The sequence below is a fragment of the Sander lucioperca genome, chromosome 2, assembly GCF_008315115.2.
Source record: "Sander lucioperca isolate FBNREF2018 chromosome 2, SLUC_FBN_1.2, whole genome shotgun sequence".
Lineage (NCBI taxonomy): Eukaryota > Metazoa > Chordata > Actinopteri > Perciformes > Percidae > Sander > Sander lucioperca.
In genome coordinates this window covers 48,223,091-48,245,205 of record NC_050174.1, presented here as the reverse complement: position 1 = coordinate 48,245,205, position 22,115 = coordinate 48,223,091, and the positions used below count along the sequence as shown (strand labels likewise).

General features: G+C 43.1%; 1 protein-coding gene across 1 annotated transcript in view; it reads left to right on the top strand.

Moving 5' to 3' along the window:
• Positions 1–22,115, top strand: part of fnbp1a (formin binding protein 1a) — a 48,755-nt gene that overhangs the window by 2,183 nt on the left and 24,457 nt on the right. The window contains exons 2-7 of the mRNA XM_031309388.2: positions 11,499–11,637; positions 16,120–16,235; positions 16,435–16,485; positions 17,565–17,712; positions 20,900–20,962; positions 21,121–21,216. Of these exons, the coding sequence (XP_031165248.1) occupies positions 11,608–11,637; positions 16,120–16,235; positions 16,435–16,485; positions 17,565–17,712; positions 20,900–20,962; positions 21,121–21,216 (504 nt within the window). The 5' untranslated portion in view covers positions 11,499–11,607. The remainder of the gene's footprint in view (positions 1–11,498; positions 11,638–16,119; positions 16,236–16,434; positions 16,486–17,564; positions 17,713–20,899; positions 20,963–21,120; positions 21,217–22,115) is intronic.

Below are 22,115 nucleotides of genomic sequence, written 5' to 3'. Positions count from 1 at the left end.
CAATTAGGCAGATAAAAGGTCTGGAGTTGATTTCAGGTGTGGCATTTTCATTTGGAAGCTGTTGCTGCGAATCCACAACATGTGGTCAAAGGAGCTCTCAATGCAAGTAAAGCAGGCCATCCTTAGGCTGCGGAAAAAGAAAAAATCTATCAGAGAGATAGCAGAAACATTAGGAGTGGCCAAATCAACAGTTGGGTACATTCTGAGAAAAAAAGGAACACACCGGGGAGCTCAGCAATACAAAAAGGCCAGGACGTCCACAGAAAACAACAGTGGTTGATGATCGCAGGATCCTTTCCATGGTAAAGAAGAACCCCTTCACAACAACTAGTGAAGTGAAGAAGACTCTCCAGGAAGTAGACGTATCATTATCCAAGTCTACCATAAAGAGAAGACTTCACGAGAGCAAATACAGACGGTTCACCACAAGGTGCAAACCATTCATAAGCCTCAAGAATAGAAAAGCCAGATTAGAGTTTGCCAGAAGACATCTAAAAAGCCAGCCCAGTTCTGGAACAGCATTCTTTGGACTGATGAAACTAAGATCAACCTGTACCAGAATGATGGGAAGAGAAAAGTATGGAGAAGGCTTGGGACCTCACCTATAAAACATGGTGGAGGCAGTGTAATGGCATGAGCATGCATGGCTTCCACTGGCACTGGGTCACTAGTGTTTATTGATGATATGACAGAAGATGGAAGCAGCCGCATGAATTCTGAAGTCTATAGGAACATTCTGTCTGTTCATATTCAGCCAAATTCAACAAAGTTGATTGGACAGCTCTTCACAGTACAGATGGACAATGACCCAAAACATACTGCAAAAGCAACCCAGGAGTTTTTCAAGGCAAAGAAGTGGAATATTCTACAATGGCCGAGTCAATCACCTGATCTCAATCCGATCGAGCATGCATTCCACTTGCTTAAGACAAAACATAAGGCAAAAAAACCTGCAAACAAACAGCAGCTGCAGGCAAGGCCTGGCAAAGCATCACAAAGGAGGAAACCCAACGTTTGGTGATGTCTATGAGTTCCAGACTTCAGGCAGTCATCGCCTGAAGTCTGGAACATGAACATGTTATTTATGATTATATTAATTTGTCCAATTACTTTAGGTCCCTTGATATAAGGGAACTATGTATGAGAATGTGTGTAATTCCTAAATCCTTCCTCCACTTTTGATGTTAATAAAGCTGGAAGTCTGCACTACAATTTCATCTCAATGATTTATTTTCAAATCCATCGTGTTAGCGCACAGGGCCAAAATTATGAAAATTGTATCACTGTCCAAATATTTCCGTACCTAACTGTACATCATTTATTTACTTTCACACACAAACAACAAACAATTTAAACGTTTTATTATCTACCTTTACAATCATCAAATTAAAAATGGCATGATATATATATATATATACACACGCTCACCTAAAGGGTTATTAGGAACACCTGTTCAATTTCTCGTTAATGCAATTATCTACTCAACCAATCACATGGCAGCTGCTTCAATGCATTTAGGGGGGTGGTCCAGGTCTAGACAATCTCCTGAACTCCAAACTGAATGTCAGAATGGGAAAGAAAGGTGATCTCAGCAACTTTGATCGTGGCATGGTTATTGGTGCCAGATGGGCTGGTCTGAGTATTTCTCAATCTGCTCAGTTACTGGGATTCTCACCCACAACCATTTCTAGGGTTTACAAAGAATGGTCTGAAAAAGGAAAAACATCCAATATGCTGCAGTCCTGTTGATGCTAGAGGTCAGAGGAGAATGGGCCGACTGATTCCAGCTGATAGAAGATCAACTTTGACTCCAATAACCACTCGTTACAACCGAGGTATGCAGCCAAGCATTTGTGAAGTCACAACACACACAACCTTGAGGCGGATGGGCTACACCAGCAGAAGACCCCACCGGGTACCACTCATCTCCACTAAAAACAGGAAAATGAGGCTACAATTTGAACGAGGGCACCAAAATTGGACAGTTGAAGACTGGAAAAATGTTGCCTGGTCTGATGAGTCTCGATTTCTGTTGAGACATTCAGATGGTAGAGTCAGAATTTGACGTAAACAGAATGAGAACATGGATCGTCATGTCTTGTTACCACTGGGCAGGCTGGTGGTGGGGGTATAATGGTGTGGGGGTCCCTTTCACCTTCAGAACTGCCTTAATTCTTTGTGTCATTGATTCAACAAGGTGCTGGAAGCATTCTTTAGAAATGTTGGCCCATATTGAGAGGATAGGGTCAAACACGGTATTAGTATGGTGTTCCTAATAATCCTTTAGGTGAGTATATATATATATATATATATATATATATATATATATATATATATATATATATATATATTGCTAATTGAATTCTCTAGTACGTACCTACGTCATCCACAAGCGACAGCAGTCGGCGGGGACGAGGCAGCCGGCAGCTGCCTTCAACCTCCTACCTAACAGTCGGCTCTATCGCCTAGTTTTTATTATACTAATAAAGTGTTTTTAAAACCAAAGATACATTTTTACGTGTAAGTAAGTATTAGCCTCACGCTAATTTATCAAGACTAGGCCTACCGGCTAAACTAACGCTAGCTTCATGGCAACCTCTACACCTGGCGAGTCCCCACTCCCCCTCAGCATTTCCTCGTTGTTTAATAATACAAACAAAGAAATTGCTGACCTCAGGGAAGATGTTCGTCGGCTTTCCAAGGACTTAAAAACCAAAGATGCTTTGTTAACCGCCTGCTTGGACGTGGCTCATAATCAGTCGCTCCGGATCTCATCTCTCTCGGCGGCCTTCCAGGATACCGCGCCATGGGACCCAGCTGCCTGCCCACGCCCATCGTCCTGCTCGACACCGGTTATCAAGCCACCCTGGACTGAGGTGGTTTGCGGCCGAAAGAGAGCCTCGGGTAGGGCTCCATCGCCTCCTGCCCTCAGCCTCTCCAACCGCTTCAATGCCTTGTCGGAGTCGGAGCCGGTGGCGGCCACTGCGGCTCACCGGGCTCTCCCCGCTTCAAAGCAGACTGACCAGCTGTCGTCACGGAAGACGATTGCTACCGCGCGGCGAAAGCTTCTGAGGGATGCGGTAGTCAGACGGTCCGGTGGCCTACACTGCCTGGATCGGCCAAATGACAACGTTCCTCAAAAACAATCCCCACAACCGAACGGTAAGCAATCTTCCTCTTCTTTTCCCTGCCCATCTGAAACCGACACTGACTGTTTTGCTCCCGTCACCGGCTATCCACACCCCCCCACTCCTCGTCCGCTCTTCCCCCTAACCACAGTAATTTTTGGGGACTCCATCACTAGAGACCTACGGTTTCATAATGCTGTCACACACTGTTTTCCCGGAGCCAAAGTTGCAGACATCCTGGCTAAAGTTATGGACCTGATACCCTCATTTCCGACCTCTATCAAACGCATCGTGGTCCATTGTAGACATAACGACATGTCCACTCGGATTCAGGAGTGTGAGCGCACAAGGCGAGACTTTACCACTCTCATTGAGGCTTTAAAAAGCACTGGGAAGTCGGTTTTTATTTCGGGCCCACTTCCATCTCTAGGTCGCGGATCATGCCTCTTTAGTAGACTACTCTCCCTTAACACCTGGCTCCAGCTCACATGCAGCATTCACAAGATAGGTTTTATTGACAACTTCAATCTGTTTTGGGAACGTGGCTCCCTGTTCAGCAGGGATGGGATTCATCCCAATACACGCGGAAGCCAGATGCTACGTGGAAATTTGCACCACGCCCTGCATACCCAGACCTCTGATTGACTGTTTACATCCCATAAACACTCCCACAAGCACACTCACCAGACACACTCTCCCAAAGTCAATAATCAGAGATACAGCGCTACACGCCCCTCTGTGCTCCCTTCAGAGCAATCACCCATTCATAATCCCATAACCACCGTGTCTGTCCCCCGACTGAGACCGTTTAAACAAAACACTAACAAAAGAGGTGCTATACTAAACAACCTAATTGGAATTAAAACAACCACTGCAACAATAGAACAGAATGGGAAAATCAAATGTGGACTATTAAATATTAGATCTCTGTCATCGAAAGCATTATTGGTAAACGAATTGATATCAGATAACCACATTGATTTATTCTGCCTCACCGAAACCTGGCTGGGCCATGACGAATATGTTAGTTTAAACGAAGCCACTCCTCCCAGTCATAATAATACCCAAATTCTACGAGGCTCAGGCCGAGGAGGGGGAGTTGCAGCCATATTTGACTCAAGCCTGTTAATTAATCCTAAACCTAAACTAAATTATAATTCGTTTGAAAGCCTTGTTCTTAATCTTCAACACCCAACATGGAAAACAGTACAGCCAATTATATTCGTTGTTGTTTACCGAGCACCAGGTCCATATTCTCAGTTTTTATCTGAATTCTCAGAGTTTTTATCATGCGTAGTCCTTCAATCAGACAAAGTACTTATTGTAGGTGATTTTAATATCCATGTGGACGTTGACAGCAATAGCCTTAGTACTGCTTTCAATTCACTGCTAGATTCTATTGGTTTCAGTCAGAGGGTGCATAAAGCCACGCACTGTTTTAACCACACCCTCGACCTTGTGCTAGAATATGGCATCAAAATTGACGATTTAATAGTATTTCCGCAGAATCCTTTATTATCAGACCATTTTTTAATAACTTTCGAATTCCTACTACCAGACTATACGAAATTAAATAAAAGTTTCTACACTAGATGCTTATCTGACAGTGCTATAGCTAAATTTAAGGAAGATATTCCAACAGCACTTAACTCAATGTCATGCCTTAATATAACAGAGGACCGTTATGTTAACTTTAGTCCCTCCCAACTTGATAACTTTGTAGACGCTGCTACGGCCTGCCTACGGACTACTCTAGACTCTGTTGCTCCTCTCAAAAAGAAGATGATGAAGGAAAGGAAACTAGCACCTTGGTATAACTCCCAAACTCGTAAATTAAAGCAAATCTCACAAAAACTTGAAAGTAAATGGCGTTCCACCAAACTGGAAGAATCTCGTGTGGATTGGCAAGATAGTCTAAAAAATTATAGGAGGGCCCTCAGAAATGCCAGATCAGACTACTACTCAATACTAATAGAAGAAAGTAAGAACAACCCAAGGTTTCTTTTCAGCACTGTAGCCAGGCTGACAAAGAGTCATAGCTCTGTTGAGCCATCTATTCCTATAGCTCTGAGCAGTGATGACTTCATGACCTTTTTTAATGATAAAATTATAACAATTAGAGAAAAAATTCATCACCTTCTGCCCACAGCTTCTAACGGCTCACCATTGGGCGCAGGAGGGCTAGAGAGAACGATAAGACCTGATACTTATTTAGACAGCTTTCATCCTTTAGACCTTAATGTTAAGGGTCTCTTCAGCTAAGCCAACTACCTGTCTCTTAGACCCCATTCCAACGAGGCTACTTAAAGAAGCACTACCCATGGTCAATACCACACTACTAGATACGATCAATATGTCCTTATTAACGGGTCACGTACCGCAGTCTTTTAAAGTATCTGTGATAAAACCTATTCTGAAAAAACCCACCCTCGACCCTGAGGTCTTAGCCAACTATAGACCTATATCAAACCTCCCGTTTCTCTCCAAAATCCTTGAGAAGGTAGTCGCTAATCAATTGTGTGACTTTCTGCATAGAAATAGTCTATTTGAAGACTTTCAGTCAGGATTTAGAAAGCATCATAGCACAGAGACGGCACTGGTGAAAATCACTAACGACCTTCTAACTGCTGCTGACAAAGGACTTGTCTCCATACTTGTCTTATTAGATCTTAGTGCTGCATTCAACACTATTGACCATACCATCCTCTTACAGAGACTGGAACATTTAGTTGGCATTAAAGGAATCGCACTAAGCTGGTTTAAGTCCTACTTCTCTGAGCGATCCCAATTTGTTAATATTAACGATAAACCATCCAAATATGCTAAAGTTAGCCATGGCGTTCCTCAAGGCTCAGTGCTTGGACCATCGGCTTTTCTTTTCCAGCTCTCAGCGAAGGCGGTCGCTTTTTTTCTCCCTCTCCCTCCCAGGCCTACCCTGCTTGCTATCTTGTCTTGTGTTGTCTGTTGTTAACTTTTTAGAGACTCTCCCTGCAAGGCTCTACAAATACCTAAAAATCATGGAATTGATTAACTGGTCTCTCAACGCAATTGACACTGTATTCTCGAGGAGGAGCACTGGTTCGGGTGAGCCAGCATGTCCTGACGGGACGTTTGCTGAGGGGTATACGATGGACGGCTGGGAGAAATGGCGTGTCGTGTGTCTCTCTGCTCTTTCCGTGGAGGACGTTGAGGATATCTACCTATTTGGAACCCTGATAACTGGAATGTTGCTGATTGGAGGATGCTTCGCTCTGGTTTATCGAAAAATTGGAAAGACTTTGGTAGCTGTCCAAAGCCCAAGGAAGCTGCCTGGCCTGACTGAAGCTGTCGAAAAAGCGATCAGTTCGCAAACTGGAACTATTAATCGCGTGATGGAAAACAACATGGTAATGACCCGCGGCTTGGATACCATCATGAGGAAGGTCATGGATTTGGAAAGAAAAATTGACCAGTTGAACAGTTGAACAGTTGAACAATAGAATGTATGTCTAAATTAGAGCAGCCATTCGTGTAGACAAAACAAATTTAATCTTTCGGCTCCCTTATCCTGAACGGCCTTGCTAAGGCCGTTTCTTGGAACAAACAGTCACCCTGTTGGGGCTCTGCAAGCGAGACTCTCTTGGTTCCTCCCCCGTCTTCCCCACTGCCTGCTGATTGTCGTATCGGTTCTGGACTGTTCAAGGGTGTCACCACGGCAACGTGCTGTGTTATCGCTATAACATTCTGCGGACTGGGACACTAGTGGGACTGCCGGGCTGTGCGTTTCTCAGCAGGCCAAACTCCCCCAACCTACCCCCTCCCCAGTCCCACGCCTTCGCCGCTAAATGTGCAACTGTACATTTATGTTATGTTATGTTATGTTCAGCAGTGCAAATGTACTGCTTGTGTGCCTATGTGCTGAGGTGTTTTTTCCTGTTCCCACACTGTTCTTATCTTTATGAGGATAGTCTGAGAGTTGCTTTTTTTTCCCTCTCCTCTCCTTCATGTCATGCTGTATCTGTCCCTGCTATGTTATGTTATGTATGTGATTATTATTATTATTCAGTCAACTAATAAGCAAAATACCAGTGCAACAGTGCAAATATACTGTTTCCGTGCTTTAAATGTGCTCCTGCGAGAGTTGTGTTGAATGTTTTGGATGTAAAGCGCTTTGAGCTGCACTCTGTGTATGAAAGGCGCTATACAAATAAAGCTATGATGATGATGATGACCAATTCTATTCTCTTTATATATGCTTCCTCTAGGCAATATTATTAGGAAACACTCAATTAACTTTCACTGTTACGCAGACGACACCCAATTATATCTGTCAATTAAGCCCGACGAAAGCGGTCAGTTAGCTAAACTTCAAGCGTGCATTAAAGATATAAAATCCTGGATGACCCACAATTTTGTAAAATCCAGGATTGAATTTAAAATCCTTCTCCTGACCTACAAAGCACTAAATGGTCAAGCACCATCATACATAGAAGAGCTCTTAGTACCTTATTGTCCCACTAGAGCACTACGCTCCCAGAACTCAGAGCTACTTGTGGTTCCTAGAGTTTCTAAAAGTAGAATGGGAGCCAGAGCCTTCAGCTATCAGGCTCCTCTCCTGTGGAACCAGCTCCCAACATGGGTTCAGGGGGCTGACACCGTCGCCACATTTAAGAATAAACTGAAAACCATCATCTTTGATAAAGCTTATAGTTAGGGAGTGAGGAGTTGCAGCATAGTAGAGTAGAGTAGAGGGAGGCAGGAAGTACAAACCCGTTCCGGCAGGGGAGAGTACGAGCCCAGTCCAGGGCCCCTCTCTTTAGCTTTAGCCTGCCTCTCTTAGTTATGCTATTATAACTCTAGACTGCTGTGGGAAGCTCCTACCAAGGACACTATGAGCTACTCCCTCTTCTCTCTTTTCACTTGTCTCCTTTTGTGTGCATCTTAGTCCCAGAAATGCCTGTTACTAACCTATCTCTGGGGAGTTTTCTCCCCGGAGTCCCTTTGCTTCTTCTTCACCCAGAACATCGCCTTGGAATTGGGTGGCACCTACACCGGGGTCCTGGGTGCAGCTGACGCTATGGACTTACTACACCCTGCTACGCTCTGCGATTCCCCGCAGTGTCCGACTGCGTCCTGCCGCGTCCAACTGCGTCCACCCAGGCTGCTGTGCCACACTACACCTACGTCCTACTAAGACATGAACTACTACGACTACCATTGTGATCACCGTTTCACTATCTTTATTATGACTATTATTGCCACCATTCACCACTCCCCCAACTGGTGCCGTCAGACACCGCCTACCAAGAGTCTGGGTCTGTCCCAGGTTTCTTCCTAACGAAAAAGGGAGTTTTTCTCGCCACTGTCGCAATAGCTACTGCTAATGCTTGCTCTTGAGGCAACCACTGTAATAGTTGGGGCTTCGTAAACTACAGAGTTTGGTCTAGACCTACTCTATCTGTAAAGTGTCTCGAGATAACTCTTGTTATGATTTGATACTATAAATAAAATTGAATTGAATTGAAATTGAATTGAATTGAATTGAATTTCGGTAATACGCATTGCTAATTAAATTTCGGTAATATTATACCCATTACAATCTCAGTAACGCGAGTTACAACGCATTTTAACGCAACATTTAATGGTGTTTTGATTTTTTTAAGAATTCACCAACACCGTGAAACATTTCTTCACAGGAAAAAAAAAAAGCCGTGAGTATTATTTCCTGTTCCTGTATACAATGGTTGAGATGACTGCATGGACATATACATTTGCGAGATGGACATTATTTTCTGGAGTTATTACGCTGCATTGAAGCGAGCTGTCCCATCACTGTTCCCGCGGTCAGAGCCAGAACCAGAGACCGTAGGGACAACATCTGTGTCCCAACAGGTGACGGTAGGGACAACATCTGTGTCCCACGGTACCTCAGCGCGGACAGCAGTGTGTCCGAGCTGCTGACATGACAACATGTCGGGAATTAACGTTGAGGCTTGCTACACCTAATACCATTGCATTTTATCAGCCGTGGAAAGTATCTATGTAACTCTGTAGTGAAATGGCTTTTACTGTGACTGTTTACTGTTCAATATATTGAAGTTTTACAAACAAGAAAGTGAACAAATTAAGCTTGACGGACATGTTTTGTATCTAGCGTATCACGTTGATCTCAGTAAGCTAGCAAGAGTACACAACAGACAACTTCCGTGTAGCCTACTTCAAAATAAAAGCACTTCCTGTGACGGTTCGCAGTAAAACTAAATTACTGTTAAACAAATAAGGATGTGTACCTTTTTCACATATCAGCTGTAAATACTGTAAATAATGTAAATAGTGAGTTTTAATCACGCTATAATTGAACATTTCCTTTAGACTGTTTTAAACTAAACAACATGAATTTCTTATTCAAGTGCTTTAAACATTTTACAACAATGCCATACTTCAATACAATGTAAGGTACTTTTAATTGAGTATTTTCATTTTCTCCTACTTGCCTATTGTATGTTTTACTTCTCTTTTTTATAGCTTTAGTTGCTTTGCATATTCATATTAATGATGCAAAATATTATGAATAATCTATGATGTATTAAAGTGGATAAAGAGGAGATTTTATTGATCTGGTGGTGAAATTTACAAGCTAGCTGCCAAGTCAAACTTCCCCTATTATTTTGGTGAAAGTAACTCAAAAGTAATGCAAACGTAGTGTAATAATTACAATTCAGAGATGGTAATATTGTAATATAACTAATTACTCTCAAATGACAGTAACTAGTAATCAATAATGTATTACATTTTGGAAGTAACATGCCCAACACTGATATATATATATATATATATATAGGGCTGTCAAACGATTTTTTTTTTTTTAAATCGCGATTAATCGCCGAATTTCTATAGTTAATCGCGATTAATCACATGTTTTATCACATGATTAAAATTCTATTATTTTGCATTTCAGAACAGTTTTTAAGTTCATATTAACAATGGAAAGCCATTGTTACCAGTGGATCTTAATTGGGAATCAAATGAATGCAAAGAAAGTGACTTTATGAACTTGACTTTAAGATTTGTATTTGTTTATTATTTATTTATTTACTCTAAACAAAAGAAATCTGTCATTATTGCACAATTCAGAACATGCCAACCGTAGTCTTTAAGACCCGAGTTCTCTACCATGCTGACAGGTCTGCAGTTAGTTGCCACCCATTTTGCAAGAGCTGTAGTCATTTTTTGGATTTGGTTTCATCAACAGGTCGGCGAGTAGCACTCTCCAAAATACTGCTTAGCCTGAGCCCGCTAGCATCAACCTGAGTCACGTTAATGAGCTCGTAGCTGGTAGCTCAAGCTTGACGTGCTTCGGTGATATTTTAATTTGGCTTTACACAACGTGCATATGGCTTTGACTTGTCTACGAGCCGTCCGGGAGTTTCTGAAAATAAAAAGCTCCATTCAGAGTTATTGCTGCTGTGTTTCTCCATCATGCTGCAGCAGCAGCAGCAGCAGGATGTGTTAGGAGGAAGTGGCAGCTTGATGATAAGTAACGGTGCTGCAAAGGGTCAAAATAGTAGCCTGTTAGGACCACGCCAAGCCCAGGGAAGTGGAAAATAAATTAATAAATGCCGGCATGCGATTAAAAAAATGTAACGCGTTTGTAGATTTTCTTTTAGCAACAAATATATGAAAAACAACTCAAAATCTGCTACAAATACTTGGTTCCACCAATCAGGACAGAAGAGAGAAATATAAAAACAGAAATAAAAATAATTCAAATAAATATTCTCTCAAATTAAATCCAAATAGAAGCATCTTTAAAACTAAGGACTGAATAATAATAATAATAATAATAATAATAATAATACTAATAATAATACTGCTCCTGTCATCGCTACAGCCTGTTCAGCTTTATATCAAACTATCATAACATATGAATATAATAAACATTCAGTCCATTTAGATAACATGAATATGTGATGTAAAAAAGGATGTGATGACGTCACTGCTGACATCAGAACACATGATTAATGAAAGAACAGCGCCACCTGCTGGAGGACTTCCTGTCACCTCTCTTTCATTATTATAAATATTAATTATATTTCATGTTTAATGCAAACTGACTCTTTATATTTCTATTCTCTGTTCAGACTGCAGGGCTGGCTGCTACTGCGCATGTTCAGCACACACACACACACACACACACACACACACACACACACACACACACACACACATATTCTCTCTCTCTCTGATGACAAAGGCTTCTCTGGGGAGACGCGCCGCGCGTGACCGCGTCCTCTGCTTTCTGCTGCTGCTCACAGAGACAAAGACTGACAGACAGACAGACACACACACACACACACACACACACACACACACACACACACACACACACAGACAGACAGACAGACACACAGACGGGGTGTGAGGATGCGCGCGGCCGGCAGCAGCTCGCACTGATTGTCGGAGCATCAGGAGGAGCGCGAGGAGGAGCAGAGCGGACACCATGAGCTGCAGCTGGGGCACCGAGCTCTGGGTACGTACCCTCTCACACTGCTGCTGCACCGCACCATCATTACCGCCTGAATCCCGGGATTAACCCGGTTAGCATCAGCGTTAGCATCAGCTGTAAGGGTTTATCTGCCGGCCTCTGTGTGTGTGTGTGTGTGTGTGAGTGTGAGTGTGAGTGTGAGTGTGAGTGTGTGTGTGTGTGTGTGTGTGTGTGTGTGTGTGAGAGAGAGGCCCTCGTGCTTCTGTCTCCTCTGCCATAGCAACACGGTGAGTGACGTCAGCAGCTCCTCCATGATGCTGCAGAGACCAGACACACAGAAACAATTAATAATAATATTATTATTAATAATAATAGCTTCATATGATTAATATAGTTATATGTTATATGTTGACATCTTTCAGTGGAGATAAAATAAAATAATAAAAGCTTAAATGGAACGTAAATTCCTCTGCATCCTCTAGAACTATTAAATGAAAGAAAAACACGTAACATAAATCAGAATAAACAGAGTGTTTGCTGCATCAACTTATTGAAAGGAGGGATGACTGAAAAAAATCTTCCTTCATTTCTATAAACTGTGCAGAACATCAGATGTGTCCTCTTATCAGAAGTATCACCAAAACTGTATTTGATCTTAAAGAACAAACATTAGATGTTTAAAACAAATCCCACATCAAAATAACTCCATAAATAGAAAGAAATGTCTTCAGATAAATGAACTAAGAAGACGTAGTGCCAGGAAATCTAAAGGAGATTAAAAACTGCATCAACATTCACTTTTACATCCACTTTAACCTGTTCACCGTGCAGCAGGACATCCTAAACATCCACTTTAACCTGTTCACCGTGCAGCAGGACATCCTAAACATCCACTTTAACCTGTTCACCGTGCAGCAGGACATCCTAAACATGCACTTTAACCTGTTCACCGTGCAGCAGGACATCCTAAAGATCTAGTTTAACCTGTTCACCGTGCAGCAGGACATCCTAAAGATCTAGTTTAACCTGTTCACCGTGCAGCAGGACATCCTAAAGATCTAGTTTAACCTGTTCACCGTGCAGCAGGACATCCTAAAGATCTAGTTTAACCTGTTCACCGTGCAGCGGGACATCCTAAACATGCACTTTAACCTGTTCACCGTGCAGCAGGACATCCTAAAGATCTAGTTTAACCTGTTCACCGTGCAGCAGGACATCCTAAACATGCACTTTAACCTGTTCACCGTGCAGCGGGACATCCTAAACATCCACTTTAACCTGTTCACCGTGCAGCAGGACATCCTAAACATGCACTTTAACCTGTTCACCGTGCAGCAGGACATCCTAAAGATCCACTTTAACCCGTTCACCGTGCAGCAGGACATCCTAAAGATCTAGTTTAACCCGTTCACCGTGCAGCGGGACATCCTAAAGGAGAGGAAGTAAAGAAGTCTGTAGACTGCAGATTACTGTAGTGTGCTGTTATTTTTCTTTTACAGCATCTCTCAGTTGACTGATTTCTTTAGTTTGGACTGAACACAAACCATGACAAAGTGTTCTTTGTGAATGAAAATACAATACCACAGATTTTTCAATCATGTAATTACAATGTGAGATAATAACAGCTTTTTATCGCTCTTTACTTTAAAACTAGTGGTAATAAAGACCTGAGACAGGGTCTTCTCTCTCAAAATGCCAAAAAGTGTGGAAGATGGCGAGGGAGGGAGTGAATTAGTGACTGATGTCCTCTCAGTGTGTGTAGATAACTAATGATCCACTAACTAACTGAGTGTGGCTACCGCGTGGGCCTCTCTCACGGACATCTGTGCAGCAGCCACTTGGTCATCTCGCTCCACGTTTTCAGGTTCTACCGTCTAAATCCTTTGGGGAGTGCATGCTGGGTGTGGCTTGTTGTAGACCCTCTGAGGTCAACGTAGCGTATGCTGGTTGACATAATAATAATAATAATAATAATAATAATTAAAGCTGCAAGCAGCGATGATCGGGCCCTCGCGTTCTTGCAGTCGGGGGTACTAGCAGATGCAACATCACATGTAGACCACACATTCTAAGTTTCATCTAAATCAGAATAACTTTTGCCAAGATACAACCGTTCATGTTTTAACAGCCACCTACAGGAAGTTGTTCCTCCATAACTTGCGCATTGTTTTAGCTATCAAAATTCTTTTGATAACTTTTAGTCAAGAGGGTCCACCGAGTCTACGTGTACATTTTTGTGCAGATGGGACTCACGCTCTAGGAGCAGTTAAAAAAAGTAGGTTTCGCTCCAAGCGAATTTGCTAATTAATTAAAAAAATGAAAACAGCACCATCTAAAGGCCAATTTACGCCATATTTGGCATACAGCCTCATTGGCACATGAGGAACAACTCTCTTAAGTTTTGCGTCCATCGGAATAGCCGTGTGCAAGATACAACCGTTCCTGTGTCGACACTCACCTACAGGAAGTTGGTGCTCTGTAACTTGCGCAATGTGTTAGCTATTAAAATTCTTTTGATACCTTTTTGTCATGAGGGTCCTCCGAGTCTATATGCCAGTTTTCGTGCCGATCGGACTCACGCCCCAGGAGTAGTTAGACAGAGTAGGTTTCCCATATATCAATATTTTGCTGATTAATTAAAAAAAATAAAACAGCGCCATCTAATGGCCGATTGACGCCAAGTTTGGCACAGATGCTAAACCGGCCATGAAGAACAATCTTATCAAGTTTCGGGGCAATTGGAATAATTGCTGCCAATATAACGCAACTTCCTGTTTAGACAGGAAGTTGCTGTAACTTGCGCATTTTTTCAACTATCAAAATTCTCTGGATAACTTTTCGTCATGAGGGTCAACAGATACTACCTGCAAAGATTCAAGAAGATTGAAATCACGGCCTAGGACAAATTCGAAAGAATGTAAAACACATGAAAAATACGCCTTCCTTCCGGTTGGGCGGATCTAATGAAGGTAAATGGGAAATATGTCTGCAATGATTACAGCAATATGGGTATTAAATCTGGTGAAGATCGGAGCAACTATGTCCAAGTTAAGGCCTTCCAGGCATTAGGGGGGCGCTATGGAGCCCACTTACAGGTTTGGGCCAAATCGCTGTACAGTCTCGCAAAGCTCCCAGGTGGTTATGTGGGCGCCAATTTTTGTGAGTTTTTGTATATACTGAGGCTGTCAAAAATGTGCCCAAGGGCTAAAACAATTAGGGTCCTATAGGCCACGCCCACTTTGACCAATCAGTACCTTACTGTAGGGGTGGCCTCATGAGTGGCCCTAGATGGTACCCATCAAATTTTATCAGGAGATTCAGCTGGATCCAGGGAACCTTAAGATATAAGGTTTATGAATGTGAGATGTACGGTTTGGGAGTTATAGGGCCAAACGCTTTTTTTTCTGCAATAGCGTGTCATTTTTTTGAATCTTTGCAATTTTCACCAGTTGTGACGTGTGCACATTTTTGTGAGTTTTTTTGCATTCTAACCCCCTCAAAAATGCAACGAAGAATTGGTAAAAATAATCTGAGCAAAAACAATAGGTTCCTTCGCACTTTCGTGCTCGGGCCCTAATAATAATAATGTTTACTTTATTAATCCTGCAAGGTAAATTACAATGTTTTCACTCTGTTGTTATTACACACAGGCCAGAATTACACACACATACTCAGTACCTATACATGCACTAATGGAGAGATGTCAGAGTGAGGGGGCTGCCCATGGAAAGGTGCACCGAGCAGATGGGGGTTCGGTGCCTTGCGCAAGAGCACCTTGGCAGTGCCCAGGAGGTGAACTGGCACCTATCCAACTACCAGTCCACCACCATACTTTGGTCCGTATGGGGACTTGAACCAGCAACCCTCTGGTTCCCAACCCAACTTCCTACTGACTGAGCTACTGCCACCTAACCCGACATAGGTGTTAGGGTCTGTTTATGGTCCTGCGTCTTGCGGACTACCTGTTTGGCATGTATATAGCGTCCATTTAAAAATAAGTTTGTTGCACATTGGAGTTCTGGGCTGCACCGGCTCCTCGCTGGGTGTCTAAAAGAGTTATCCCCCAACATATCCCCACTGCAGTGCCCTGCTATGACATGAACTACTACGACTACCATTTCTAGTCACTGATCCATTATCTTTATTATGAGTATTATTGCCACTGTTCCTCACACCCCCAACTGGCACCGTCAGACACCGCCTACCAAGAGTCTGGGTCTGTCCCAGGTTTCTTCCTAAAAGGGAGTTTTTCCTCACCACTGTCACACTGAATGCTTGCTCTTGGGGGAATTACTAGAATTGTTGGGTCTTTGTAAATTATAGAGTGTGGTCTAGACCTACTCTATCTGTAAAGTGTCTCGAGATAACTCCTGTTATGATTTGATACTATAAATAAAATAAAATTGAATTGAAAATATGGAATAAGTAACAGGACAGAGGGATCGTCTTGGGATGATAGAGAACTGCAGTAAACTATTATCAGAGATAACAGAACGTTTCCACACTGATTTCTGTTTTCTGTTATAGGATCAGTTTGATAACTTGGAAAAACACACCAGCTGGGGAATCGACTTCCTGGAGAGATACAGCAAGTTTATAAAAGAGAGAGCTGACATCGAGCTGAGCTACGCCAAACAGATCAGGTACTGACGTCACCTGGAGCTCACCTGAACATCACATCGACGTCACCTGTATGTAACCTGTCTCTCTCTCCACCTGTCTATCTCTCCACCTGTCTCTCTCTCCACCTGTCTCTTTGTCCACCTGTCTGTCTCTCCACCTGTCTCTCTCTTCACCTGTCTGTCTGTCCACCTGTCTCTCTCTCCACCTGTCTGTCTGCAGGAGTCTGTCTAAGAAGTATCACCCGAAGAGAAGCAGAGAGGATGAGAGCAGGTCAGTCAACGAGTTTCTTTCTATTTTTATCTTTAAGTTTGATTTTGTGTGACATCAAATGCACTAACCTCCCCTGGAATAGGGTTAGACATTGGTGCTGTGTGTGCAGATAAACAGTGTTTGGGGTAGAGTCAGATTGGTGCAGTGTGTGCAGATAAACAGTGTTTGGGGTAGAGTCAGATTGGTGCTGTGTGTGCAGATAAACAGTGTTTGGGGTAGAGTCAGATTGGTGCAGTGTGTGCAGATAAACAGTGTTTGGGGTAGAGTCAGATTGGTGCTGTGTGTGCAGATAAACAGTGTTTGGGTTACCCCCAATTTCCACTGGATGCTTAACGGCTGCGGAGCCGCTCTGGAACTGCGGCAGAGTCATTAGGTTTCCATTAAAGTCAATGTGTGTATATAATGTGTGTATTTGTGTGTATTGTGTGTATAATGTGTGTATTTCCACTGACTGCAGAACGTCTGCGTCCCGACTCCGTCCCAGCTCCGGCGGTCCCAGCCCTCCTGAGCAGATATGCAGAGCTTCTATTTTTGCCGGACGCCGGAGAGCTCCGCAGCAATTCAGCACACGGCAGATAGTGGGGACAGGAAGTCGAGCACAGAAACAAAATAAAAATCTGGTTAATTTTCAAAATAAAATATGCCCTGCTCACGGTGGATCGTGGAGATGCACTACACCTTGAAAACACAGCTCAGAGTAGTTTCCCCTCTACTCCTCTGGATGGAAACTAACTGGTGGTAGTTTTGTGGTTCTATTCTACGTGAATTTGCGAGGGTCCTCGTGACTACAGCTGTCAGTCATGGCCGCAGCCGTGCCGCAACAAATCCGGACCTAGTGGGTATTGACGGATGGCGGAGCACGGAGCCGTTCCGCAGCGGAGCCGGTCCTCAGACGTTCTGTATTCAGTGGAAATCCGGGGTTAGAGTCAAAGATTGGTGCAGTGTGTGCAGATAAACAGTGTTTGGGTTAGAGTCAAAGATTGACAAGATGACAGAGCTGGATTTAAATCAGAAAAGTATATATTTAAGGTTTGTGATTGGTTGGAAAAGGTCCAGCTGTGTTTGATTGGTTGTTGCAGGTACACGTGGTGTTTGGCGTTTGCAGCGACTCTCCAGCAGCTGAATGAACTTGCGGTTCAGAGAGAAGAACTCGCTGAGAACCTGAACACACAGATCGCATGTGAGCTGACTCGATACACACAGGAAGTGAAGACTGAGAGGAAGACGGTGAGTAAACTAATATTTATATAAACACTAACTAACACCCTCACAAACAACTCTGCTCCGCAGACTTTGGGGAGTGATGATAATGAATTTAGGTTGCTTTCAGCCTTGAGCAGTTTGGTCCTTTTTAACTGAACCCTGGAGCGTTTACTCAGATGGTCCGGTTGGTTTGCGGTGTGAAAGCTTATCCAACTCTGGTCCGCTTGAAAACGAGGGTCTCTGTTCTCTAGAGGTCAGTCTACTTTAGGTGGTCCGCTTGAAAACGAGGGTCTCTGTTCTCTAGAGGTCAGTCTACTTTAGGTGGTCCGCCTGAAAACGAGGGTCTCTGTTCTCTAGAGGTCAGTCTACTTTAGGTGGTCTGCTTGAAAACGAGGGTCTCTGGTCTCTAGAGGTCAGTCTACTTTAGGTGGTCTGCCTGAAAACGAGGGTCTCTGTTCTCTAGAGGTCAGTCTACTTTAGGTGGTCTGCCTGAAAACGAGGGTCTCTGTTCTCTAGAGGTCAGTCTACTTTAGGTGGTCTGCCTGAAAACGAGGGTCTCTGTTCTCTAGAGGTCAGTCTACTATAGGTGAGAACGATCCGACCCAAATACAGGAAGTGAACCAAAACCATTTACTAGCTGCAGTTTCAACCTTTCACTCCGTTTACAGACTTCTATCAGATTTAAGTAAGGGTTAATGCCTTTCGAGGTGTCCATTGTCAAGAATTATTGGACGACGCCGAGGCGTGAACCGGCCGACGGGCAGCGGAGGATGGTTGCCTCTGCCGAAGTCCTGACAATGGACACCTCGTCAGGCATTAACCCGCTAATACCATGGTCACTTGCCAAACATATTTTTAAACCATTAGTTTATATTTTAATTAGTTTTTACAATCGAAATCTAAAGTTTATCCAAACAATAACTCTGTTTCCCTGGTTACGCCTGACGGTTTGACTAATACCTGGAACAATCATTATGCAATGCAAACGTTGTAGACTCCCCCCAGGAATTAGGAAGGACGTTATGCTAGCAAGATCCAAAGTCAATAACATTGTGTACAGTTGCCAATCAGTAAAAATAAACTGACAGGATGTTGAACAACAAGACAAGCTAGCTATCAGCCATGTCATTGTCCCCAAAACAATATAATGACTTTTACCAACAATTTGATCCGCGATGTGTAACGTTACTGTCGGCTGCAGCGGCGCAGCCTGAAGCAGCGACCTGAACAGTGAACGGGATGAGAGATAACGTTATTCTCTGTCAAACTAAGTCAGTCCAGAGAGGAAGAGGATCCTGTGGTGTTCAGAGGACGAGTTGGAAATAATAAATGCACATTTCCTTTTTGATTTAATGCAGCGCATTCATTTAGAACGGTAAACAGACCGTTTCAACGGAACTCCTTTAGTAGGTGTCCTATATCACTTTTTTTATGGACACCCTGCAGCCAATCAGAATCGAGTATTCACTCAGACCATGGTATAAGGGATGATAACTTTCAGATCCATAAACTATTCTGACCACACATCGCTGGTGGTCTGTGTGACATCATCATCTCTCTCTCTCTCCTTCACTCGCTGTCTGTCAGCTGCTCACATTGATCAACTTCTTCTAAAATATTAGAAACACTAAAGCAGAACCAGAAAACCCAAGACTTTGTTATAAATGTGGAGTTGCTCCCTTGTTTGTGAGACCAGAAGTGCCAGATATTCTGTCCAACAGACCGTTTCCACATTTGTTTTCACTCTTTGGTATTTGACAAAGTGCACTGTGAACGCTAACACAACCAAATGAAAAATGACACAATCAGCAGTTCTCGCTGTTTGCAGCGATGTGTGAGGAACCGTTGGAACGAAATGCAAAGAAATAATTTAACATTTAGCAACACGCATGTGGATCCCAGTTTTACCCTAACCTTTCTTTAATCACTATAGAAATAAAACGAACAGCGCTCTGCTTGTAGTGTAGAACGTAAAGAGAGGGTTAATTCAGCTGTTTTACAGGAGTCTGTTTGTCGGTTTAATTTAACTGAGGGTTCACTCTGTTGCTATGGTTACCTGTAGGTTTATATTAAGAGGTTAAACGCTTGACCTGAACACACAGCTGCCAGCCAATCAGAGAGAAGAACGGTTTCTTTGTCTCATTCATTATTTCTGATGTCTTGTAACACACACACACACACACACACACACACACACACACACAGACACACAGACACACAGACACACACACACACAGACACACACACACACACACACACACACACACACACACACACAGACACACACACACACACACACACACACACGCACACACACGCACACACACGCACACACACACACACACACACACACACACACACACACACACACATTCAGACATACAGCGTTAAAACTGGGTCAGTGACACAATCCAGTGTTCAGAGCTGCTGGGTGGAAGTAATGTAGAAGCTGAAGAGTGTGTATGTCTGTGTGTGTGTGTGTGTGTGTGTGTGTGTGTGTGTGTGTGTGTGTGTGTGTGTGTGTGTGTGTGTGTGTGTGTGTGTGTGTGTGTGTGTGTGTGTGTGTGTGTGTGCGTGCGTGCGTGCGTGCGTGCGTGCGTGCGTGCGTGCGTAATAAATACAAAAAACATATGAAATTAAATATGAATAACGTTAAATCGGATATTAAACAGAGGAGGAGGTATGAGAATTAAAATAAAGTCTTTTCTCAGGTTACATTTTTACAGCTGTTTAGAGGCTTTTATTTTGGTGATCTATGGATTAAACTCTCCTTCCTCCTGTTTTTATCTTCTGATTCTCCAGGAAAAGTAAAAGATGTTTAAAACCTGAAAACAGCAAGTCGTCCTTTCTAGCCTGCCTCCATCCGTGCTGCGTTCAGGGCAGCTAGGAACTTTCGCTGCTTCCCCGTGTGTTGAACTTGCTGCTTTTATGACTCCTGCAAACTGTAGATGTCATCCTAGCATGATTTATTTAGGTCTGCATCGTGTTTTAAACAGTTTAATTAAGCAGTCAGCAGGGTGAAGATATTCATTATGTATTGACCGTGTTCTGTTTAACGTGCACAAATGTCCTCATGTATTAAAGTAAATGAGTAAATGGAATCACACTACCTTTCACAATAAGAGTCATTTCCTCAACTCACGGTTCAGTGTGGACACATTATGATGTCACCAGCATGTTCAAAGTCGACCACTTTTTGATTTTGTTGCAGCATTTCCAAGATGGCCGCCGTGCCCAGCAGCACATTGAGAGCTCGTGGAAACAGCTGGAGTCTGTGAGTGACATCATCACCCTAACATTAACAACAACACATCTTATCTCTTTAACTTCATGTTCAAACACTGGGATTATGTTTTAATACATCATTGAATCTGTTATGAATAATGATGTCATCAGTGTTTATCTTTAATCTGGTATAAATGATGATGTCAGAGCAAGCGTCGGTTTGAGCGTGACTGTAAGGAGGCGGAGCGAGCTCAACAAGTCTCCGACAGAATCGACCTCGACAACAAGACGGACGGAGAGAAGGTAGACAGAAACAAATATATAATATACTGTATATATATATATATTAGAGATGCACCGATTGACCGGCTGGTGACCGGAATTGGCCGATTTTCACGTGACCGGCCATGACCGGCAACCGGCCGGTCAGTCTGACATATGCCGATTTCATGCCGGTCAAATTCACTCGGGTGCCGCATGATTTACATCGCGCAACATCACACGTGCACATGCAGGGTTTTCGCTATATGCATGTAGCAGTGGCGCACTGCTGCTCAATCAGCTTTTTATGAAATGTCATAAAGTCGTAATTATACAGAGCTCCAACAGTCAGCCGCTCTCTCTCCCCTCTGAGGCTGAAAAACTGGAACATGAAAATCGCACTCGTACGGGTCCCGTGAAATATGACAGCTACAGTTTATCAGAAAATAGCGTTGGGCATACTGACTGATGAATTTACTGTTTATCAGACCCCAGATGAGGCAAGAAGCTAATGTTAGCGAACGCTACGGTCCCTCTGCCTCTGACGCCCCGCTGGCCGCTGTAGGAGACGCTGTATTAAACAAAAAAACAAAACAAAAGAGACGCAGTATTCCTCCGACACGCTGTATTAACTTTACTGTTTAAAACGCTTTCCAGGTTAGTGGGGGTGCATACCGCTCAAAACCAGCATTAAAAACATAGGAATCTTTAAAGAGTTTAGTTTAGTTGTTAAACTGTAAAATGAGCGGTGACGTTAAATCACCTGTTTCAGGTAACAGCACTTTAGGGTACCGTCTATTTGCTGGATTGTTCCGAGGTAACCGCCGGTAGCTAACGTTAGCAGATAAGCCCGTTGACAACAACGGTAGTGTTCATATTTATGCACAATGATACATAAAGCAAACTTGCTAAAAAAGGAACTACACGCTGTTTTCAGGTAA